This window comes from Vulpes vulpes, chromosome 6 (assembly GCF_048418805.1).
Source record: "Vulpes vulpes isolate BD-2025 chromosome 6, VulVul3, whole genome shotgun sequence".
NCBI classification, from domain to species: Eukaryota; Metazoa; Chordata; class Mammalia; order Carnivora; family Canidae; genus Vulpes; species Vulpes vulpes.
Genome location: NC_132785.1, coordinates 2510238 through 2536137, shown reverse-complemented (window position 1 = coordinate 2536137; position 25900 = coordinate 2510238). Strand labels below are relative to the sequence as shown.

General features: G+C 40.2%; 1 protein-coding gene across 3 annotated transcripts in view; it reads right to left on the bottom strand.

The window, feature by feature from the left end:
* Positions 1–25900, bottom strand: part of CAB39L (calcium binding protein 39 like) — a 110652-nt gene that overhangs the window by 21407 nt on the left and 63345 nt on the right. For all 3 annotated transcript variants that reach the window (XM_072760548.1, XM_026017273.2, XM_026017274.2), the window contains 3 exons: positions 20848–20966; positions 7437–7605; positions 1793–1852 (listed from right to left, as the gene is read on the bottom strand). In XM_072760548.1, coding sequence (XP_072616649.1) covers positions 1793–1852; positions 7437–7605; positions 20848–20966 — 348 coding nt within the window. The remainder of the gene's footprint in view (positions 1–1792; positions 1853–7436; positions 7606–20847; positions 20967–25900) is intronic.

The window sequence follows — 25900 nt, the reverse complement described above, 5'->3', positions numbered from 1 at the left end:
GGACTGAGCGGGCGGGCGGGCAAGTGAGAAAGTGCAGGTGAAAACCAACCGCGTGGCTCATTAATTACACCGTTTTATACGAAGGCCTTACTGTTTACCGTCAGGATTCTGCGGACAGGAGATGGATCTAATGTTGCGGTAAGGTTTTTTGTTTTTTTTTTAAATTTTAATTCCGCATAGTCAACACACAGCCTTATATTAGTTCCGGGTGTACAACATGTGGGGATTCAGCACTTTCCTACAGCGCTGGGCACCCCATTAACCCCCTCGCCCGTTTCCCCCCGCCCCCACCCCTCCCCTCTGCACACCATCAGTGTGTTCTCTACAGTTAAGAGTCCTTCTTGGTTTGTCTCTCCTCTGTCTCTCTGTGTCCTTTTTCCTTTGCTCGTTTGTTTCTTAAATTCCACAGGTGAGCGCAATCACACGTAACTGGAACCCCCACATACGTGTGTAAGGAATGAGCGGGCCCACGGACACCAGCTTCACTATGTGAGGGTCCTGGATCGGGGTCCCATTTCCCAGGCTACCGCTAAAGACACAGGAGCCTCAGAAAGCATGAGATGTCACAGGGAGCAGGAGTCCTCGGCTGCTGTCAGGTCAGCACAGCAGGCCCAGTGCCCGTGAAGTGACCATAGGCACAGAGTCGGGTAAATAAGGGATTGAAGGGAACGAGTTCATGGTCTTCCCAATTGTCGTGCGCTGTTTCCTGAATGCAGGGCATTCCTGCACAACACGTTGACATCACTCACTCTATAGAAACATGCGGAGCTGACACCACGGGCTTGGTCATAAACTAGCTCAGCTCCCTTATTTTCACTTTTTTTTTTTTTGGTAAGATTTTATTTATTTATTCATGACAGAGAGAGAGAGAGAGGCAGAGGGAGAAGCAGGCTCCATGCAGGGAGCCTGACGTGGGACTTGATCCCGGGTCTCCCGGATCACACCCCGGGCTGAAGGTGGCCCTGAATGGCTGGGCCACCGGGGCCATCGTTTTCAGACACCCGCTTCCCTATTGTCTTTAGCAGGATCAGTGATTTTTTCTGAGCTGACCCTGGTTAGAAAGGGGTCAGCTAATAAGCCTCCAAGGGCTGCAGCATTTCACTTGTTGTAAATGTCTAATGCGTCTTTAACCCCCCATCCGGCGCCGATAGTTTCTGATCAGGTTCCTGCCTCTGGGGAGCTCAGGGCCAGCTGGGCGGGTACAGACACACCATAGTACAATGTGGAAACCTGTGGCAGTGGCGGTGGGGAGGGAGGACCCGAGCGTGTACGCGGCCGGGTGGGACTCGGGAGAGCCGTCTAGACGAGTCCCCTTTCAGCTGACTCTCAAAAGGATGGGCTGGATTCACCACTTGGGAAGGGAGGTGGAAGGCAGGAGTATTTTTGGCATTTCCACTAGTAAGTGTAACTAATTACCAAGCAAGTAAGATGACCTCTTTAGTGAGGGTGGAGCGCTCCTCTAGGGGCACCTACTGCCTCTTAAGGGCAACGTGGGTGCTCTTACATCGGGATCAAAGTAAACGGGTGCCGGTCATTGTGGGGAGCTCCCAGATAAAGCAACAGGCACAGATGTGAACGATGAGAACGCCCTGATCTCCTGCCACCTTCCCTTTGCCACAAAGTTTCCTGATGACCTGGCTTCCAGGTAAATGGACAAACTGGGCGCATGGAAAAAGTAAGGCTGGTGTTTGCTGTGCATCATAAACAGGGGCCAGTGTCCACAGATCTCAGAGGGAGAGAGGGGAGAGAAGGGACGACGCCATACAACCTTAAAAAGGACTTCTATACTCACAGTGTCATAGTTTTGTTCTAAGAAGTCTGCGACCAACACTTTATGTCTGGTTAGCAAATCCTAGAAAAAGAACAGTTGAGTGAAACAAAACTATTATAGCTAATAAACTTTATAAGTCTGCCTTTTCCTTCCAAGAATTTCGTAAGTTCCTGAAGAGTGTTTTCCTTACATACACGACATTATTTGCACTCTAGTTTAAGATGTGAAATGCATGTTTGTTTCTTGTTAAAAACAGTAACGTGCTTTAACTCCTATATCATTGTCATGTGTATGAAAGGGGATAATTTAACCAGTGAAACAAATGGCACCCAAGAGACAGGATTTACAGCATCTCTCTTCAAGCCATGACTACATGGTGATTGTGACGTTAATAATAAGTATCCAAATAAAGTTTATGATGATCTATTCAAAATGTTGTTAGTAATTATTAAAAAAAAAAAAGAATTCTGAATGGCTTAAAACTGCATCTCACAGGTTAACCTTGAAAGATTTTCAAGGATCTCAACCTTTAGTTTTTTGTTTTTTGTTTTTTGTTTTTTTTCCACTTAACCACCTTTAAAACAGAGGTACCTAGGACGCTGGGAATCACAAAAACGACACTTGACTGTGCCGTCGCAGGACCATCCTGCCCCCGGGGTAATGGACTGCGTGGTGCTGTGCAGTGACTAAGTCATACAATGCACCCTTTCAAAGCTAAAGACAAGTAGACCGATCTTATTACAGGCATAACTCTCAGAAAACGGAACAAAAGAATAAAGGGACGTTTGACTGTCTTCTACTCGCATCTAAGTTATATCCTTAATTCACCTTGGTGTTGAAAGAAAACAAGCCTCACCTAATTAATCCCTTTTATATGCTTAGAGGCCAAATACCCTGTCTGGGTAGCATGCAGGATTTAATTAAAAACATAACAAGAATTTTTAAGTTTTCCAAAGTAAGTTCTTGTACTTTAATACACATTTAATTAAAATTCCCTAAATACATAGAGAAGATCCACAACATCAACTCACACAGAACGAAAAGGCAGCTGTGGATGGCAAAACTCCCCTATCTCTATTTTAGTGAGATATTTAATGCGTTTCGCACTAAAATTTTCCAGTTCAGGAACAACGAGACTGGCTATTGGTATCCTGTCATTACTCATCATCACGTCTTGTTTGACCACTGTGCCTATCAATGGAAACTGGTACTTTTCTTCTTCCCCCCCCAGTGGAACATTCAGTACTAGATTCTGGAACTAGAATTTTAAAATGGGAAAACCCCTCTAGAGGAACTCATTCCTGGCCTGCCCGAGGTCAAAATTCAAACAAGTTTCTCCTCCATCAGGGGACCTCGGAAAGGAGGTGTGGGCTCCGCGGCATTCCGTGGGGCCTCTCGTTTTCAGACACCCGCTTCCCTATTGTCTTTAGCAGGATCAGTGATTTTTTTTCTGAACTGACCCTGGTTAGAAAGGGGTCAGCTAATAAGCCTCCAAGGGCTGCAGCAGCCCCTGGATCGGCGTGTTGCATGGGCTGGCAGGTCTGCGTGTGGGGCCATGCGTGTGCTCCCGGGGCTGCGGGCGAGGGCCCAGCAGGAGCGCCGGCCGATGAGCGCTGCCTGGAAGGTTCCATTCCTGTACCTGAGCGTTACTCCAAAGAAAGGGGAATCCGGAGGGAGTCCTCTTTAGTAGCAGCATCTTCAAATTCCAAGGGAAAATACTTGAAATAACTTACACATCCAGGAACAGAAAAATAAAATTTGGTGGGATAGGATCGCTCAAGGATGAGTACGTGGCGAGTACAGCCAATAAGCGATTCTCTCTCTCTCTCTTACACACACGTGTGTGTATAAATGCACAGCTCTACCCTCAAATTTCTGTACGTCGTAAATGCATGCACAAAACTGGAGGAATTGACCACATACACACGTCCGTGCATATACACACATAACACAAAGACAAACTGCTGCATCATTAGAAATCATGTAACGGTGGGGGGAAAATAGCTAAAATCCTACCCGAAAAGGAAAGAGCAAAAAGGTGCAAAGAAAAATAAAGTTCAAATTTTAAATAATTTAAAAATTATTTAAAACAGTGTGCTCTTCTATCTGCCATTTATGGGGGATTTACTGTGTGTCGGGAGCATGCAGAGCGCTTGACACACGTTATTTCTACTCTTCACAACGACTCCGTAAAGCGGGGGTTATTTTCTTCATCTCACAGATGAGGAAAATGAAACTATGAGGTTCACCACTTGCTCAAGGACATCCAGCTAGTCAGGTGGCAGAGGGAGGCAAGTTCAAACCCCTTAGATTCTTGGAAGGAGAGATGAAAGAAATTCTGGTTGTTAGGAATGCTTTTTTTGGGGGGGGAAATGACAATTCGTAGACAATGCTGTGGAAAAACTATAAACAATGTTAAAACAGTAATGATTAAACTGGGCAAGAGCCATCTTGGGGCTCAAAACAGAAAAGGTACGTCTAAGAGGTTAAAAACAAAAGACAAAATCCAAACTAAAATCAAACTGAAAAACAAGCCTACCAAACAACCAGAAGCCCTCAAAGCCATTTACTTAAAAAGAAACAGTGATCTATGGTCGCTGTTCTATTATATTAACCACAGCATTTTGGAAAAATATAGAAATTGGCATTTCTGATATTGTTAGCATACTGGAGAACTTTAAAAAAAAAGATTTGTTTATTTGAGAGAGAGAAGGAGGGGGGAGAGAGAATCTTAAGCAGGCTCCCTGCTGAGTGTGGAGCCTGATGCAAGGCTCGATCCCAGGACCCTGAGATCATGACCTGAGCTGAAATCAAGAGTCAGGCACTTAATAGAGCCACTCAGGTGCCCCATCCTGCCTTCTTCTTTTTGGAGACATTTATAGTCATTTAGATTTTTCAGAGACTTAAGTTTGACGGAACATATGCTGAGCTATCAAGTAAAACACAAATTTATTTTTGATATTCAATGTTGTGCAGCAAATTAAATTGGGCTGAACATTCCATTATCAAGCATAAAGTTCTTAAATGTTGAAAAGGCTTTGGGGGAACGTCTTGAACAGCACATATTCATTTCTATTTGCTCTTTTGCCTCCGTGAGGGTTTGTTCTTTGTTTATAGTTATTTGTGAAGCTTTGCTTACAGTCTTTTTAAAAAAGGAACCAAGTTTGTTTCCATGACAGCAGAGTCGTCGTGTCTATTAATAGAAAACATCTCCTCAGCTCTTCAGGCACAGACGGCTCGCTAGACAGCACTGGAGTCGTCTTGTGTGTGAAGTCACCCTCTGTCACCGTGTGGCCTCCAGTGGCCCTGGGGGTGCTCGTCTGTGGTGGCTGCACAACCTCTGCTCTGTGGGGTGCGGCTGGGGGGCCTGTGGGGCCTGCGGGGCCTTCCCTGCAGGAGCCCAGCAGGCACCCCTGGGGGCTGTGCACCCTCAGCCTGTCGCTCCCTGTCCCCCCTCCCCTCACCCTCGGCGCTCTGGCTACTTCTCCTCCCAGGCCTTGCCGTCTCCGTGCCCGGGGCACCCCCCTTCGCCGTCTCCCTGGGTGGGCCCTCTCGGGGAGGCCCGGGGCGCAGCAGGCCTGGAGACCGGCTCCCCCCCACGCAGCCCCCACACGGGCTCCTCATCTGCCCCAGGCCTGCCCAGGGCTCCTTTCCTCTCCCTCTGGGCACTTCGACCCTGGGCCCCCGCCTGCACCTGCCCCCGCCCCCCCACCTCCCGTTTGTGCGAACTGATGTGCCCAGGACGCTGTGCTCCCCGCCGGGATCTTCTCTCGGACAGGTCTCATCAGTTCAACTGTCCTTATTTCGAGGCATTTCTGGGGAGATGGTGCAAATGTCGAGGCAGGCTGTGTCCCCGGCGGGGCCCTCCCCTCGGCGCCCCCTCGGGCCTCTGCTCCCCGACGCTCTCCCACCCTGGCTGCCACCACGGGCACGTCTGGATCTTCTCTCAGAGCCAGGGCACCTTCTCAGAGAGGCTGAGGAAACCCCAGTGTACGGACCACACGTGGTCTTCAGTGTAACAAGCGACCACGTTTACCTTTCTTGATCTCTGGAGAGCTGCTAAACGGAACTATTTATCAGCTGGGTCATAGGCAACTTTCAAGTTGCCCACATAAAGTACTAGGATTAAAGCATTTACTAATACTGGTGTGTGGACTAATGTCAATATCGCTGAAATACGTCTTTAAGATAATATATGAAAAATAAAAAGTCATACATGGATTACAATTAAGTAACAACGTATATTTATATCCTAAAAAAAGAGTAGAAGTAAGAATTTGGAATGAGGTAAATGGAACAAGTACACCGCTGAAATGCTTTTAAAGAAATGAATCTGAATATATACATTTAAATGAGTCTTGCCCCTTCTGTAATTGACTTTTTTTTTTTTTTTTGTCAATGATGCTATTACAGCATCAGCTTAAAATATTTTCAGGATTCCTCTTCTAAAATCATCTTCAGAGCCAATGCGGTATACTCTGAAGGAAGTCAGACTTTATTTTAGTCATTTTAAAATTTCTTTTTATTATCATTACCATTATTATCACCAAAACCAAAAACAGTTCTAGCTACCACGATCACCCACTTTACCCATTAACCTGAATGTCAGACAGCTTTGTGCTATTTCCAAAACTTTTATGCGCCCTCCAAGGATGACGATTTGCCATTACTGAAAAATGAACATGCCACAGACAATGATACCAGTTTCAAAATATATTAAATAATGGCAGGATTGTAAGAAGAAGTAAATGATTTCCAAAGACAGGAATCTTTAAGGTGACATCATTCACCAGACGTGTAAGTTCTAGTATTTTAGCCTGCAAATTAGCTACATTATTTTCTAATATGCTTTCTGAACATCTTTGTGATGGTCAAACTCAAAAAGCAGACTGGTGGTTGCAGGGCTGGGGGAGGGGGAAATGGAGCAGCGTTGTTGCACCACAGCGAGAAGATAACTTGACCTTAGGAAACTGTGCACTAAAACATGGTAAGATGGCAATCTTACGTTATCTGTTATTTTATACCAATTAAGAATTTTTTAATATAAAACTAAGATTAAATTTATTTCCCATTTAGTAACAGAGTAGATAGTACGTTTACAAGAATGTAGATGGTTATGAAAAAAACCCACAATTTATTTATGACCAATTTGTTTCAGTGTGTGGGAATTTATGATTGCATCGATAAAGGATGTCCTTCATGTGCAAAGATCGTATCCATCATATGAAGGATCTTCAGCTCCCTTTGATGCCCAGTTCCCTTCCCTGCAGATGACCGCAGCTCCTGCTTCCCTGGTAATCTTCCACAGGTATTCAGCCCAGATGCACTTTAAGTGGCAGCTGATGCCCTTTGTTTTTAACATAAATGAAGACATGCTTTGCACAGAATACCACATGTGCACTTCTGTATTGCAATTCATTCTGTAGGAGCCTGTGACAAGTACTTTGAATTGTTTTTTTCCACAATGTGATAGACTGGCCTTCTAGAATGCATTACTGATGAGGCTCTTTATGATTGACATCATAGATCTCAGTTGGTTGTGCTCAGGTGTAAGGGATCGCCTTTTCTGCTTTTTAAAATTAAACTGCCTCCTCAGAGGCCAACTGACTTTAACTAGATGCTGAAACTAAATGACCGAACTGATTCAGGAAAAAAAAAAAATTACCTTAAAAGTAGCAAAGGCATCTGAAGCGATATCGAAGGTTGACAACTCCACATACTTAAAGAAGTCTCGGAACTGACTAGAAAACAGGATGATTTTGGCAAGTGGTTCATGTCGAATACATTCTCTCAGCATAATCCCACAACGTAAGGCAATCTGTGGGGCTTCATATCTAAAGCATAATAAACAAGAGACAGAGAACTCTGTTATCCTAATAACAAAGTAATATTAATGGTATCAAAAGACCCATTTTGATACTCCGGTTAATGGAACCATAGTCGCCATTTGTCACAGTCACTCAGACACCATTCCTTCAATACCCACTGACTATCTCCGACGTGCCTGGCACTATTCCAGATGCTGAGGACACAACAGTAAGCACAGCAGGTCACTGCCTTCCTAGAGTTCATGTTTTTTAGTGAGAATACTAGTTAGTCTCTGGGAAACGAACTAGGGGTGGTGGAGGGGGAGGAGGGCGGGGGGTGGGGGTGACTGGGTGGCGGGCACTGAGGGGGGCACTTGACGGGATGAGCACTGGGTGTTATTCTGTATGTTGGCAAATTGAACACCAATAAAAAATACATTTATTATAAAAAAAAAGAATACTAGTTAGTGGGGGTAAGAGACAGATTACAATGAAAAGAAATTTCATGTTCTGAGAAGTGCTATGAAACAGAAGACATTAAAATACCTATACTACAGAGTGCGACTACTTACCTTACTTTAGTTTAGACTGAGGGGTCAGGGAGAGAGCAAAGCGTTCCAGGCAAAGGGAACTAACCGCAAAGGCTCCAGGGCAAGAACCAGCTTGGTGAGTCAGAGATAAGCAAGGCCAGCATGGCTGGAATGTAGGGCAGGAGTGGTGAGGAGGGTGAAACGAGGCAAGAGTGGAGAAGGGCAGGGGCCACATCACAGAGGGCTCCCGCTCCAAAAGCTAAGATAAGGAGGTTTTAAAGTGTGGTAGGAAGCCTCTGGAGAGTTTAAAGCAAGTTTAAAGCATATGGCCTAATGAATGCTTTAAAAAGATTGCTCTAGGGCAGCCCGGGTGGCTCAGTGGTTTAGTGCCGCCTTCGGCCCAGGTTACAATCCTGGAGACCCAGGATCGAGTCCTGTGTCAGGCTCCCTGCATGGAGCCTGCTTCTCCCTCTGCCTGTGCCTCTACCTCTCTGTCTGTTTCTCATGAATAAATAAATAAAATCTTTAAAATAAATAAAATTAAAAGATTGCTCTGGGCATCTGTGGAGAATCTATTATAAAACAGGGGGGAGTGGGCAGGAGGAGGAGTGGGTGGGTTCTCAGCTAGAGATGATGGTGGCCTGGGCTGAGGTGGTCGTAGTACGATAGAGGACCGTGGGCAGATGGTGCACATTGTCTGGAGGCAGAGTCAACAGGCCTTGCTGGAGGAGGGTGGGGAACAAATTTGGAGTGAAGGAAATTGAGGATTCAACGATTCCCCCTATTTTTGGCCTGAATAATTGGGTGGATGGTGGTGCCAATTTTAAAGATGAATGAAGGGCAGTCCAGGTGGCTCAGCAGTTTAGCACTGCCTTCAGCCCAGGGCCTGATCCTGGAGACCCGGGATTGAGTCCCACGTCGGGCTCCCTGCATGGAGCCTGCTTCTCCCTCTGCCTGTGTCTTTGCCTCTCTCTCTCTCTCTCCTTCTCTGTGTCTCTCATGAATAAATAAATAAAATCTTAAATAAAAATTAAAAAAAATAAAGATGAATGAAACTAGTAGAGGAACAGTTCATTGAAGAAATTGAAAGACCATGTTAAGTTTGAGATGCCCGATATCTAAGCAGAGGTGTCTCCAAGGCAATAGAACGTATCTACCTGGAATTCAGGGAGAAGATAAGGATAAGGATAGATATTACATGCACTCAGATATATATGATTTGTATGTCATAGATGACCAATACTAAGTAGCTGTGTATTGATGGACTCACTGAAGTCATGAATTACAGCTAAGGTGAAAACTGCACTAGAAAAACACAATGTCTACTGTAGGAAACAACTCAGGACTGGCACATTAGATCTGTTCCATCCCTGATTTAATGGCAATGCCTCCAGGGTCAAATTCAACCTGAAATAAATGTAGGTTTGAGTTATATTCCAGTGTATGGTAAGGGTGCAAGAAACTCCACAGTACTCAGCTCAAGTAAAACAAACTCAGTATTAAAATGATACAGTTGAGGGTGCCTGCATGGCTCAGATGGTTAGGCACCTGCCTTCAACTTGGATCATGACCCTGGGGCAGTGGGATGGAGTCTGGGATCAGGCTCCCTGCTCAGTAGAGAGCCTGCTTCTCCCTCCTCCTCTGCCGCTCCCTCCCCTGTGATCTCGTGCTCTCTCTCTCTCTCTCTCAAATGAATAAAATATTTTAAAAAAAAAAGATACAGTTGACCATTGTAGATAAATAGTAGAATAGAACAAAGGAAGAGATAGTTGTAAAAGACTGGGAAGTGTGTATAGGATTAAAAAAATCTTATTTAATCTCAGTTTAAATACAATATTAATTTTTATGGTTCTCATACAAAGCCCACTGGGGAAAAAATTCAATTATCTCAATTCTTGAAAAAGTGCTTTCCTATAATGTTGAGAATAGAAGAAAAATGACATACATAAAGGCCCTACATAATCTTTCAAACTTACCATGAATTTTGCAAGTTAGAAAGAGTCCAGCAAAAAAATATTTTTAAAAGCAAAAAAGGCCACTGAACACATGAGAACTGAAATGAACAGATAAGAAAACTCAATGGATGAAAATCGAAACAAAACGACTCCTACACGAAGTTTCAAGATATAACTTGCCAAATATGAGTTGGGCAATAAAAAATCATGCATTATTCTTTATAACATCTACACGAAATTTGATTCAAGAATAGAGTTTCCCTCCTAAAACTTAGGAAACCCACTACTTTACAAAATCAAATCTATATATACGGTAGGGAAAATGGTAAACAGGGATATTTGAGAGGATTCATTAAACTAGGGTAGTATTTAGCATTTTTGTCCTGTTTTATGCTGAATCGTATCTACAAATAGCCTTTGAGTTTTCCCTGAATAGCTCATATTAACATTAAGTGCTAATCTATTCAGATAGACATGATTATTTGCAGAATATTAAGAAAATGTCTATTTATAGTGTTAATAATTTCTCTTACCAGAAGAACTTGAAAATCAGTCTGCTGGTACACATGGAAGAGTTACATATGGGAAAATATCAAAATGTGATAAAGAGGGGTATATTTTCTAAACTGTGAAGGAGAAAAACAACGCTATTCATTGGTAGAGTACGTTAGGCAGTATGAAATAAAGAACTTATGATCATTAAAATCCAGACAGTGAGTTATTTACAGACTTTTGTAATTTGCCTCTGAACTCAACTTTTCAGTTTCATTTCTCATCCCATTCCTTACGTCCTTGGGGTCTGTCTGCCATTCTTTCCATCTAGAATGTCCTTCTTCTTCTTTCATTTCTACCTTTAAGATCCTCTCTTATCTTTCAAGGCTTCGTTTAAATGATACCTCCTCCTTGAAGTCTTTCCTAATAACCTACCACTCAGATTATTCTCTCTCTCCTTCATATTCTTACAACAGTTTGTCTGTAATTCCCGTTTAGCACTTTTTTTTTTCAAACTGAACCGTGTTACATCACCAATGAATTGTTAGACTTCTGTCTTCTTCACCTCATTTCAAACAACTTCATGTGACAGGTTTTACTTCTTACCTTCTCCTGTCCTCCTCCACTCTCTAGGGTTTCTGGATCTTATTTGTTACTTTTCCCTATCCCTACTTCAATCTCCAAAGAGTGCTTAGCATAATGTTTTGCATGAAGTAGGCATATAATGAAATTAATGAATTTCTTTCTTCTTCTTCTTCTTCTTCTTCTTCTTCTTCTTCTTCTTCTTCTTTTGAGAGAGAGAGAGAGTGTGTGTGTGTGTGGGGGGGGGGGAGGGCCTGAGTAGGTGGGGGAAGAAAAGGCAGAGAAAAAGAGAGAATCTTAAGCAGGCTCCATGCTCAATTTCACAACCCTGAGATTGTGACCTTAGCAGAAATCGAGAGTCAGATGCTTAACCAACTTGGCACCCCTGAAGTCAATGAATTTCAAACTCCAACTGAAATTCTTAATACTAGAACTTTAATGAAACTCAAACTCTGGCTTACACAAAATGTTGTATGATCTCTAGCCAACATTTTCTCATTTCTTAATTCAATTTCCAAACCGAGACTATCTATAAAAAGTTTATACTCCAAGCTTTTGTATGTAATTAGTTCACTTTTTCCTTTCATTTCGTAAAGTTTATTGGAACCATCTGTGATATACTATTTATTCTTGAAAACTAAGGAAATATTTTTTAAAATACTCCTCTGGGTCAGAACACGTGTTGCATCCCAGTAGTTTGTGCCTAACAGTGGAAATGTCATTCTCTGAGATGACAGCATGTTAGAATTAGGAATACTCTGGGATATATAAAGAAATTCTTAGTTTTTCTCAGTATCACTTAAGGGATCTGCAATTCATATATATCATTTCGAACTTTCTACTTTCTTGGATATTGGCTTCTGATAGTTTATTGCCTACTATATAAAGACGTGCTCCACAAATTAAGCCTATCTTAAGTTTCAAATCCCAATAACATTAATATCCTTATTCTTGGTTCAGAGTAAATATCATATCTATTCTATTCTAGTCCACTTATGAAAAAGGTTCCCAAGGGCAGGGACCATGATGAATCACTGTGCCTCCACAATGACTAATTTATGTCAGGTTGCTAATAAAGATTAATCCAATAAATGTTGAATCATTATTTGATAGAACTGAATTATATCTTTCTTTTTGATTTGTAGTTTGGATCGTATAGTCTGGCCTCTATGTTAGTATGGAGAAGGCACAACACTATATATGCATGTTTATTCAAATAATCACACTGTATAAGATTCTCTTTCTAATTTAATAAAAGCTAAAATATAAGAGCAATTGTCTCATCTAGCAGTGAGCTACAGTAAACATTACACAAATTATACAATAGTCAGAAGATCTTGTGAAAAAATATCTGTAAGGGGGAAAATGACTTTTGTTATTGCTGGAAGCAAACAATGTCAGGCAGTAGTTGGAAAAATTTTGTAAAATGTCATTTTCCTCAATACAGACAAGATATGCTTTTAATCTAGATATATTTGCTTACTTTAAAAAAATGAGATAACTGTCCACTAAAAACGCTTAGAAGTAGTAACAATTCAATGTCAATGAGAAGCCCTAGCATCCAGATTACAGTCTCTAAGAACTATTTCTCACTAAAAAGAACAAGAGTCCTTGGTAGAAATGGCTGATTCCAAGTCTGTTAGGAAATGCACAAGATGGGCCTGGCATATCTTGTGCCAGAAAGCAAGGAATCTCTCACACACTAATGAGGGCAATTTGAAGGGGCCACAGATAGACACTTGAGCACTAGCAAGACAAATGAAACATATGGAAAAAATTAAACCCACAAATTCATAATGATAATAAAAGGATGAGGGAAGAGGGAAGGTGGCAGGGAAGGGGAAGGCAGAGGGAGGGATGGAGGGGGAGAGAGAGAGAGAAGAAACTCACTAGAGCCCAATGGAAGTTCCTGAGGTAACGACTTATTTCTCTCTAAATTGCTAGTGTTAGGAAAAGAATTAGGCATTTATTCTACCTCTATGGTATGAACTGTATTTTAGAGTAAATTGTTGTGGTAGATGAGGGAACGTTATTCTCTATAAAACTACTCTAGTTTATAAATACATGAGAAGTGACAGGATTAGAAAATCATCTTTTTGTAACTGCTAATGAAATGACTGAATCATACAGTGTTTGTCAATGAATGGTAAAACAATTAAGTGTAAGGTTGGTGAGGAACTTTACGTTGGATTAAGCTGTCTCCACCTGCATGCACCCTGCATTACAAAATGCATGTCTCCTGATGAGATGAAATATGAACTACGCAGCATCACCTACAAAATATGACTGCCAAAATATAAATGGAATCTGAATCTAATAAAGTCTTTAAATATAACCTCCAGGACAGAAATACAGGGGACAGAGGAACAAGTTAAGTGACACCATTAGCAAACAATATGACAAATCCAGAATGGAGGAAATTCTGTAGTATAATGAACTCAGTTTTTCAAAAAGTCAATGACATGAAAAGGGGAACAGGTGCTGTTCTCAATGAAAAGAGACTTTAAAAAGACCTATATTACAACCAAATACAGTAAGTGGAACTTGTTAGGTTCCTCAACTGAACAAACCAATATGGAAATTTTGGGGAGGGGGCAATCAAGGAAATTTGAGTATGGGTTAGGTGTTAGTTACTATAGAATCAGTGTTACTTTTTAAGCATAATAATTACATTGTGATTCTGTAAAATTTATTTTTTTATTTTTTGAAAAGCTTTAGAAAGTAAATTATTTAGGGTTGACACAATGAGATTACATGAGGTTTGAGATTTGCTTTAAAATACTCCAGCCAGGGATCCCTGGGTGGCGCAGCGGTTTAGCACCTGCCTTTGGCCCAGGGCGCGATCCTGGAGACCCGGGATCGAATCCCACGTCAGGCTCCCGGTGCATGGAGCCTGCTTCTCCCTCTGTCTATGTCTCTGCCTCTCTCTCTCTCTCTCTCTCTGTGTGTGTATGTGTGTGTGTGACTATCATAAATAAGTTAAAAAAAAAAATACTCCAGCCAAAAAAGAGGCAGGTAGCAGTTGGGGAGATAGAGGAATCAAACACAGTAAAATGCTGATGGTTGTTAAGATTGGGTGATGGATACAGATACAAAGGGTTTCTTTCTACTTTCTATTTTTGTATATGGTTGAAAATTATTATTAAAATTTTTTTAAATAGTATTAGGAGAAATTTATGATTTCAATATTAGACTTCTGGAACATCTTCCATTGGCTATGATTTTTTTATGGGTCACTGAGAGGAGTTTAGGTGACTTCATCCTCAAGTTCTCTCAGTAACTTGGAATGTCACTTGCCTGGTCCAAGAGAAAAGTTCATTTAGAGAAAGTCTTTACTTAAAATCTTTTCATAAAGTTTGGGGTTCCAAATCCTTCATATTTCATTCCCTATATTCAGATAATTATCTTTGATGAGCAAGTATCAATTCCTTCCTGGTTAGAATTAGGTTCAATACAGAATGATACCATCATTTGATATCTGATGTTACCATCATTAAGTAACATCAGCTGGATTTGTAAAGGAACCAACCAAGTTTTGCCCCGAGTTTTTAAGCAATTTTACAAGAGATAATTCAGTAGAAATTGTTAACAAAGGATTTAGCATTTTAAGCTAAACTAAACAATGATGATGGGTAGAGTTGATTCTAACAAAACTGTCCTAAACTGTTTAGGACTTTTTGTCTACCCTGTACTCAGGATCCTCTGTAATTTCCTTTCCCTTCACACCTGAATGGTTCACAAATCTATTAAAGATATAGTAATGGTAAAGAACATGGAATTTAGAGACAGATCTGGATTGAAAACTTGGCTCTGTCATTTATTAGCTGTGTAACCTTAAGCAATAGCCTTACTCTGAGTTTCAACAGCCTCATCTGTAAAATAGTAAGAATAATACCCAGTCTTTGCAGTATTATTAAAAGAATTACATGAAATAACATAAGTAAAGATGTTGCATGCAATACTTGGCACAGAGCATGAACTCAACATCTAACAACAGGATGTGAAGGAATGAATTTAAAGTCTGGTTTAAAGAATAAAAGAAGAATCATTACACCAGAGATTAGAGCCCAGAGGTATCATCACCAAACTGTGGATAATGGTTTCTTTGGGAGAGATTATGGTTTGTACTCCCCTTCTATATTAGACATTTCTAAAATATTTGAAGTTTAAAATAATAAACATATACTACTTTGAGTCAAAAAAAATTAAGATACTTTTAAAATATCTGCTTTCTTCATCCCTAATATAACCGCTAACATTTGGACTCTTCCAAGCTGGAACCTCAGCACCTTCACAGTCCAAGCAATTTTCTACACTGCCACCGGAACCCATCGCCTCCAGTCTCTGGGTGGTTCCACTTTACCTACAGAATGACATCCAGACTCCTTGGTGGGGCATAGAGAGCTCTTCACAATCTGTTCTCAGCCTTTCCAGTTTTAGCCCCCAACCTTCTCTCTCAGTCACACTGGACTCCAGCTACTCCAGAAATCCTGTCATCCTCCAAAAACAGTTATGCACTTCGATGCCTCCATGTCTTTGCCCAGGAGGCACCCAATCCTTCTCCTCTTTGTGCCTATTTGGCAATTTTCTACTTTAAAACCTGCTCCGTTTTGGATGTACCATAAAGTAACAATAGTGAGTTGTCTCTTTTCACTGTAGACTGTGACTGCTCGAGGAATGGAGAGCTGGATAGTATTCTGAGAGCACAGATTCTGGAGCCAGACTACTTGGGTTTATATCATACTAGCTATGTGCCTTTGGATAAGTTAGTTAACCTCTCTGGGCTGCAGTATCCTCATGTATAAAATAGGTTATAACAAACTAAAAATAACAACAGCAATAATAACTACCTATAGCACTATTATATATATATATATGTATATACATAAAGCAAGGCCTAACATTTCATAAATATGATCTAAACTTCTACCATGACTATTGCTATTATTAGTGTTATTATTACTAGTACTATTATTATTGAAGGCCCTTCATAAATGAACTAAGGAGCAGTTTTAACCTTATAGACTAAACTAGATATTAACTTTCCGGAAGAAATGGTAAGACATTTTATAAAGCTTTTCTAATGATCAAAATTGGAGAAGTTATTCTTAAATAATTCCTATTTTTCTATTGTGTGCTATAATTACATGAAAATGGAGTCTTAGAAATCTGTATATTAGGGGATCCCTGGGTGGCGCAGTGGTTTGGCGCCTGCCTTTGGCCCAGGGCGCGATCCTGGAGACCCGGGATCGAATCCCACATCGGGCTCCCGGTGCATGGAGCCTGCTTCTCCCTCTGCCTATGTCTCTGCCTCTCTCTCTCTCTGTGTGACTATCATAAAAAAAAAAAAAAAAATCTGTATATTAACAAAGTGGCCAACAATTAAGCAATTAAAAATTATTTTCTCCACATACTAGAAAAAATGAATGAAAGCTATTTAAGTTTTTCTTCGTCAATACTGAAAAAAATGACATACAATTATCTATTAGGACTTATACATTAAAATAGGATCACTGGTAGATACAGGTGACTAATGAATAGAGAGTTTATATTTCAAATATAATGAATACTTTTACTTAAATCAACTTAATAATTTGTTTATAAACTGAATGACTTGTTGCATCAAATAATTTGTATATGAATTGTAGTCATATGAATTAATCAGAAAACACACCATCAAATGGGACATAAACACATTTTCAAATAAAGTAAAATAAAGATTTACCGATTATTCATACTCAGTAAACTTTATATGTAATCCCAATTATTAAAAAGCCAAGGTCCCACAAATTTTAGAGTCACATATAAACATAATCCAACAGTAAAAAGTCATCTAAAAAAAGCCATTTAAAGAGATTCCAATCGGGGTGCCTCAATTGATTAAGTGACCGGCCGACTCTTGTTTTCAACTCAAGTCATGATCTCAGGATTGTGAGATCAAGCCTCACACGGGGCTCAACATGGAGTCTGTTTGAGGTTCTCTCTCTCTCACTCTTCCTCTCCCTCTGCCCTTCCCCCCACTCATGTGTCTGCTCTCTTTCTGTAAAATAAATTACAAAAAAATATTCACTTAAAACCTATAGCATCATTTCTTAAACTCCCTTCCCTCCTCCAATTCACTGTGTAGCTGCTTTGGAACTTCCGCCTGTTAAGCCTTCCAATACTCTCATGAAGTAGGTGGGTCTCCTCCATCTGACTCCTTCCTGCTCATCTCCATGCCTTGTTTGCAAGTGGACATCACGTCTACCTTCGTCTAATTCCCCTGCCTGGCTTCCTTGCACCAATTTTTTTTATGGTTTGTAACTCCCCTTCTGTAGGAGAAGGGTGGGAGCCATGGCACACAATTACACATTAATGCATTCCATGCACACCACAGATCAAAAGGCTCACTATAGATCTGTAATATGTTCCAGCAGTTAAATTATTAATAAATAACACTTAGAATTAGCTGCTTATCTTCTGTATTATTTACAGAAATGGAAAAGAAGTTGTTTTCCTCAGTGTGACATAATTTTTCACCAACTTAATTTTATAAATATCCAATTATGCTATTTTTATATCTTTAATAAAGCATATATGATATGTAAATGTATCAAATGTATATAGATTTTACCATGTAGAAAAGAAATGAAGTTAATTAAATTAATTTACTTATTGCTATTAATTAATTATTAAGTAAGTAATTCATTTTTAGAGAGAGAGCAAGAGAGAGCCTGAGCAAGAGGGAGGGGCAGAGGGAGAGTGAGAGAGATCATCTCGAGGCCCCACTCAGCGCAAAGCCCAATACGGGGTTCAATCTCATGGCCCTGACTTGAGCTGAAATCAAGAGTTAAACATCAAGAGATGTTAACAGATTGATCCACCCAGCCATCGCGTAGAAGGTATTGCTTTAGATCATCCATACCCCTGCTCTTCTACATCAGTCAACACAATCTCCAGGACAACACATTTTGGTATTCTCAAGGGATCATTTCTTTATAAGCTCACTTTTCAAAACTACTATTAATTTATCCTCATTTCCTGAAACACAAATCTGACGCTCTTTCTCTCTCCAAAACTCTTCAGTGGCTTCCCATCCCCTTGAGGATAATGTCTAGTGCTTTAGAGCTTAACATTTTAGAATCTCCAGAAGTGGGTATAAATTGATCACCTTGGCCTTATTCACCAATGACCAGCTGTGCAAATCATATCCTTGTGGGTCCATTAAGACTTGCAGATCCACGTGAGCTGCAAATGAGCACTTTATAATGTTATTCTGACACTTGTATATGGCCTTTATTATATTTGTTTTGAATTGTTTACATGTTTCCATGGGAACTGCAGCTCTTAAGAGGAATACAGATAATAATTTCTTAGATTAGTAGTTCCTGAGTCCCATGTGCTACATGCTGTGCTTCATAAGCATTATCTCATTATCTCACTGATGTAGGTATTACTATTGACTCCATACTGCAATGAGGAAACCAAGACATAAGGACGTTAGATAACCCACCCACGATCTTATAGTAAGTAATTGGCAGAACCCTGGCTGAAAACACAAATCTTTCTGATGATGCAGAGTCAATGGCATATAATGCAACATTATTTTAGTATGAAGGTAATATTACAAATTTTATTTTTATTTTACAGATAAGAAAACTGAGGTTTGGAAATGTGTAATATCTTGTTTAAGGTCACAGAACCAGGAAGTACAAGAGATGAGAAGAAGGAATAATCAGAGAACAAAAAAGAGTTCTTATAAATTAAAAATAGAGTAGCTGAAAGGAAAATTCAATAGAGCTTATCTCCAATTACATGTAAAATTAACATCTTCCAACACATACAAAGATAAGAAATGGAAAACAGAAGAACTAAGAAATCAATCCTGGAGATTCAACTCTAACAGGAAATCTAGGAAGCAGAAAATGGAAGGGAAGAAAGTTTCAAAGAAAAAATTGGTGACAGAGAATAACAGCAGTGTACCGAAATCCACTGTCCTCTTCTTCCTAGATGCTAGACAACACTTCTCAGATTTCCTAAAGAACTAAGGGGCCAAATGACCAAGTGCTCTCAAATGGAATATGAATGGGAGTAATATGAGCCATTTCCAGGCATGGCTGATAATTTCTCCCGTTTATTTTCGCCTTCCTGTGAGGGGAAATGACAAAGCTGAACAAAATGATCTTAGGAACCATATGCTGAGGAAGGCAGAAGATCCCGCTGACCTAGAACATCTGCTCCACCCTGTTATATGAGAAATAATCTTATGGGGAAGCCACTGCATTTGCAGGCCTATTTGCTATAAAGTTTTAATGCTTGTTATGAGGTTAGCCTACTCTAATACATATTAGCATATTTCCCTTTCCAGAATTGAAAGACACAACTCTCCAGTAGAAACAATATTTTGTACCAAAATAAAAAAAAGTAATCATAGGAACAAATAATAATTATATAGCCATGATAATTTAAATGTGAGTTTTAATAAAATAAAAAGTTATGATAAAGGACACTGGGAGGAAAAGAGGAAGGAAAATAAAGAAGAGAAAAAGACTATCTTAGTCTATGAGAAAAATCAAAAGATTGTTTTGAAAACTGACAAACTGAAAGATTAGTATTAAGTTCATTATTTGAAATTTAGAGGTAAATACCAGATGAACAAACAAAAGAGATGAAAGTGGTTGTCTCTGGGCAATGGGACTAAGGAATGGAGAAAGAAGACGCAAAAAGCTGCCGTGGGTTGATATACCTGATTTTTAAACTAGGTGTTATGTATGACCTTGATACAGTTAAATACTTTAAAATGTGTGAGAGAGGAAATGGGAACTGAACAGAGATGAGATGGACTGGGTACGGAACAGCATGCGAGGTTTGAGACTGTGGAGTAGAAAGACAGGGCAGGGCAGGAAGAAGGCAGTCTGCTCTCCCCAAGCCTTCCGATATTTAGATCTCCGATCTTCAGGAGTTAGAAAGGCCTCAGAATGCCTAAGAAACATTTGTAAATGAGTATATGCACAAAAACAAAAACAAAAAACTCCCAAAGATTCTATTATTTGACTAGATTTTAGTTTTCTGGCTCCCCTATATATTAGTCTATCCCCACATGGAAGCATGTCACCTTGGCAGATGCTAGCCACTGGAAGGTGTGTGTGTGTGTGTGTGTGTGTGTGTGTGTGTGTGGGTGTGTAATGAGGATCAGAGTCACGGGATTTGGCCTCAGGCAAACAGCAAAAAGGGAACTGAGTAGCTAGGAAAAGGGAAGATTGGGAAGCACGGGTAATAAAAGGCAGAGATAGAGATAACAGGAAACTAGAGGACAAAGAAACAGTAAATGGAAGGAATTCTATTTATTTATTTATTTATTTGTAGGAATTCTATTTAGACACAAAGATGCAAAGAAAAGAATTTGCTGTAACCTAAGTAATCACAGAGATGGAGATTTGGAGGGCTGACCTCAAGCACGGCAAACAGTTCACCGTGATTCCAAAAGAGAACCCATCACACCTCAAATGAGGCTAATACCTCTTTTTTTTTTTTTTTTGTAAGTAGGCTCCACACTCAGCATGGAGCCCAAAACAAGACTTGAACTCACAACCTTGAGATCAAGACCTGGGCTGAGATCAAGAGTCGTCAGATGCTTATTACCCAACTGAGCCACGCAGGCGACCCAGTGCTGTGTACTTTTAACAACTATTCTATACTCAAGCCTAATTTAAAGGGAACCATGTACCTACCCCTTGAGGAGCATAAACAGGATATGAGGATGAGCACTAATGTACTCCACAGTTGGACTCCGAGTGCCTATCTGTCTTCTCAGGATGTTGTTAAATATCTGGGTCACGTCTTTTTTTCCCTGTCAAAGAAATGAACAACCATTAAATTGCGCACTTGAAATAGGTGAATTATATATATGTAGTATAAGTTATAACTCAAAAGCTGTTTACGCATTCACTCACGAACGAAAAATATCACTGTTCTTTGGAATATCCCAAACCATTAATTTATTCTGGTTGTATATCTTTAGTCAGCTATGCTTTCACACATTCAGAGTCTACGAAACGGATGCAGCTCTGTTCCACAGGATTTGCACTAGGGCTAATTTGAACAATTAGAATATTTCTCACAGTAGTAAATGAAATGGCACAGAAGAATATAAAATAGTAGTGAATAGGATACAATTGAATTCCTTAGGCTTTTTTACCTTTTAGCTTTATATAAGAAGAAAATTATGGTTAACATTGTTAAACCTTCTTAAACGAGGAGGGAAATAAAGATATAAAGATTTTAGCAAATGTAGGTTGGAATCAAATTTCTTTCTCTTAGATGTACATTTTATTAATTTTTTCCCTCCCCTTTATCCATTTTCATTCCAAGTTCGTGCATTAAAAAAAAAAAAAAAGTGAGTGTTTTATTAGGTGGATCTATATGATTTGGGTGATTGTAAGAAATCCTGTGTAACCTAGAGGAATAGAAAGGACCACTCAGTCGTAGTAGCCTGACCCAGAGGAACTATAGCCGGTCTTGGATACGACTTTTTAGAGTCCTCATTTACAAGACTTCCACTCTCACACACCCTACAACCTGAGGCTCATCTGCTTCTCCAACTGAAGCTCTGAATTGAACAGGAATTTTTTGTTTGTTTGTTTGTTTGTTTCTTAAGACTTTAAGTAATCTCCACACCAGTGTGGGGATCGAACTCATAAACCCAGAGATCAAGAGTTGCAAGCTCTTCGGATCAAGAGAAGAAGCCAGGCACCTGCAACAGTAGTTTTTCAGATGACCAAAAACAAAACAAAACAAAAAAGGACAAGGATGACATTCCATTCTCAGCTACTATGGCCCTGATTCTGGCCTTCACCTCTCAACTGAACTGTTAAAGAGCATCTTCCAGTTATGTCCTCCACTTCAAAGCAGTCTTCACTCTGCAGAGTGAACCAGCTAGAAATGCTAATTTGATTATGACATTTTCATCTCCTAAGCTCTTCAACGCCTTCCTTTTGCTTAGGAAAATATCCAACATCTTCCATGACCTGGTCCTTGCCTCCCTCTCTAGCCACGTCTCACTTTCCAATTCCTACTTCAAGTTCTATTAATAACAGCTTGCTGGGGATCCCTGGGTGGCGCAGCGGTTCGGCGCGTGCCTTTGGCCCAGGGCGCAATCCTGGAGGCCTGGGATCGAATCCCACATCGGGCTCCCGGTGCATGGAGCCTGCTTCTCCCTCCGCCTGTGTCTCTGCCTCTCTCTCTCTCTCTCTCTGTGACTATCATAAATAAATAAATTAAAAAAAAAAAAAACAGCTTGCTGTACTATATATACTTGTACACAATCTTTCATTCCTATACCTTTGTCCACATTATTCTGTTTTTCCCAAATGTTTTTCCTTCCTTTCTTTTTCTGGCTAAATCTTAGTCAGCCTGTAACCGGGGGTGGGTGCAGGGGTGCAAGGGCCCCCCGGCTCCAGGGTTCTCTAACATACCAGGTTCAGCCACTCACTGCTGACAAAATCCAAAGGCAGAGAGTGGTGGTGTAACAAGAAAGGAATTTATTTCAGCAAGGCCAACACTAAGAAGACGGCAGACTAGTGTCTCAAAGACTATCTCCAAAGTGCTGAAAATACTTCTAGGTTTATATAAGGAAAATGTGGGACAAAGTCTGGTGGGTATATGTAAGTAAGCAGTAAAGATCATTGTCTTGGGGTCCATCACGTGGGGTCTTGCTGACTCCAGGGCACACCTTTTTGCTCGAGGGGGCAGTTCTGGTTCCCATCACGGGATGCTTTGCTTGCAGGGGTGTTTGGCCTGAGCTAAGAGATAAACTGGAAAGAACTTAATCAATTCTAAGGCACCAACAGGCCAAAATGGAGGTAGCTGACGTCCTCTTTCAATCCTGCAGGTTCAGTTCAGAAGTATTCACCTCTAGGATAACTGCCCCTCTCTCTATGTGACCAAAACACCTTGGCCCACGTAGACCAGTACCCCTGCTTCCCTGTCTACTCCTACCTTCATCTCTACCTCGGTCATTGCAGCTAACATTTATTAAAAGTGCTCACTCTGTGCCAGGCACTTTACACTAAGAACTTTACATGTATTTTCCAATCCTCATAGCAACCTTATAATGTCCATACTGTAAGTAAGGAAAGTAAGGACCTTATCCAGGTGGGATGTGCAAGAAGCCAGGACTCCATCGAAAACTGATGGAATCCAGAGCCTGAGTTCTTAGCCATCATACTAAACTGATTCCAACACTGAACGGTACACTGAAATGAATTAATTTTGTCTCTAACTCCCTCATCACACTGTTAGCTCCCAAGGAGAAACCATATTTCAACGCCCATAGTAGGGCCCAGATATAGTGGGCATTCAATATTTATTGGACTAATTTATCATGTTAGAGGAGTGGTCATCCCATAAACTCTTTTTTTTTCTTTTTTTTTTTTCCATAAACTCTTTATCACAAACCCGGAACACTGAATCTCATGTATATGTTAATGTGGCGCTTTAAAATTTTTTTGGTTTTTTAAAAAAATATTTTATTTATTTATTTTATTTACATCAGTTTGCCAACATATAGTAGTACACCATTAGTTTCAGATGTAGGGTTCAGTTATTTATCAGTCGCATCTAACACCCAGTGCTCATCACATCGTGAGTGTGGTACTTTCTTACCATCAAGAGAACAAGGCTCAAAATGAAAAGAAGACACTAACATTTTTCAATTAATTACTCAATCTTTTTTTTTTTTTTAAAGATTTTGTTTATTCATTCATGAGAGACAGAGACACAGACAGAGGGAGAAGCAGGATCCATACATGGAGCCGGATGTGGGACTCGATCCTGGGTCTCCAGGATCACGCTCTGGGCTGAAGGCAGGCGCCAAACCTCTGAGCCACTTGGGCTGCCCTAATTAATCTTAAAGCTACTACTCATACAAAATATGGACTAAGTACTAAGAACACTAATCAATATGTACGAAAAACATTCTTAAAGGATATCTGCAAGGATGAAATAGTCTTAAAGGATTCACTTTATCAAACATTGGCTTGAAATGGATCACAGACTTAAACATAAAACATAAAACTATAAAACTTCTAGAAAAAAATAGAGAAAAGTCCTCAGGATCTAGAGTTGGGCAAATAGTTCTTAAATCTGACATAAAAACACAACCTAGAAAACAAAAACTAATAAATTGGTCTTCAACAAAATTCAGCAGTTTTGTTTTAGAAAAGATCTGGTTAACAAGGATGAAAAGGCAAGCTATAGACAGGGAGAAAAATACTTCAAACCATATATGTGACAAAAAAAACTAGTGTCTAGACTATGTAAAGAAGCTTCCAAACTTAGTAGTAGGAAATAGTAACCAATCAAAAAATGGGCAAAAGACACGAAGAGATATTTCACCAAAGAGGATCTACAGATGGCTACAAGCACATAAAAGATGTTCAACATAATTAGCCATTTGGGAAATGCAAATTAGATGACCAGGAGATATTAATACACATACTTATCAAAGGGCTAAATAGTGACAACACCAGATGCTGACAAAAATGCAAAGAAACTACTCTTGTATATTGTGAGATCAAACATATACAGTCAGTCTGGGAAACTATTTAGCAATTTCTTTAAAAACTTAACATGTGGGACAGCTGGGTGGCTCACTCAATTGAGCATCTGACTCCTAGTTTTGGCTCAGGTCACGACCTTGGAGGCCTGGGATTAGGCCCTGAGGGGAGCTCTGCTTTGGGGTGAAGCCTGCTGGAGGATTCTTTCCTTCTGCCCCTCCCCCTACGCTCTCTCCCTCCCCCCACCACCGTGAAGTAAATACATAAATCTTTTAGAAAATAAAATAAAACAAAAACTTAACATGCAACTACTATACTAGCAAGTTGCACTCCTGTTATTCATTGCAGAGAAATGAAACTTGGCCATAGTGCCAAGTGGCTTTATTCATAAATAACCAAAAGCAGGAAACAACATGGAAATCCTTACACGGGTAAATGGTTAAACAAACTGCACTATATACACATACCAGGGACTCAGCAATAAAAAGGAATGAACCTTGATACATGCAACAACTTGGATGATTCTTAAGGAATTATGCTGAATGAAAATGCCAGCAACAAAAGGTTCCACAACCTAAGTGTCCATCGACAAATGGACAAGGAAGATGTCGTATATTCCTGCAACAAATATTACACAGCCGTAAAAAGGAGAAGATGTGCCATTTGAGATGTGGATGAACAAAACGAGTATTAGGCTAAGTGAAATAAGTCAGATTGAGAAAGACAAATACACCGCATGATTTTACTCATGTGTGGAATCTTAAAAAAAAAAAAACCCACAAATGAATAAGCAAATAAAATGCAGAATTTGACCTATAAATACAGAGAACAAACTGACAGTTGCCAGAGGGGAGAAAAGTGTGTGTGTGTGTGTGTGTGTGTGTGTGTGTGTGGAGCGGGGGGTTGGGTAAAATGGGTGAAAGGGACGAGGAGATACAGGCTTCCACTTATGGAATAAATTAGTCAAACAGCATAATGAATATCGTCAATGATGTCATAATAGTGATGTATGGGAAACGGACGGTAGCTACACTTGCAGTGAGCATATAATGTATGAACTTACAGAATCACTGCGCTGTACACTTGAAACTAATGCATCCTTGTATGTCAGCTCAAATAAAAAAATTGAAAAGATTACACAGTATATGGTTCCATTTATATTCAGATTACAGAATGGAGAACTGATTAGTGGTTGCTAGAAGTAGAGGATGGGGTAAGGGAGGTGACT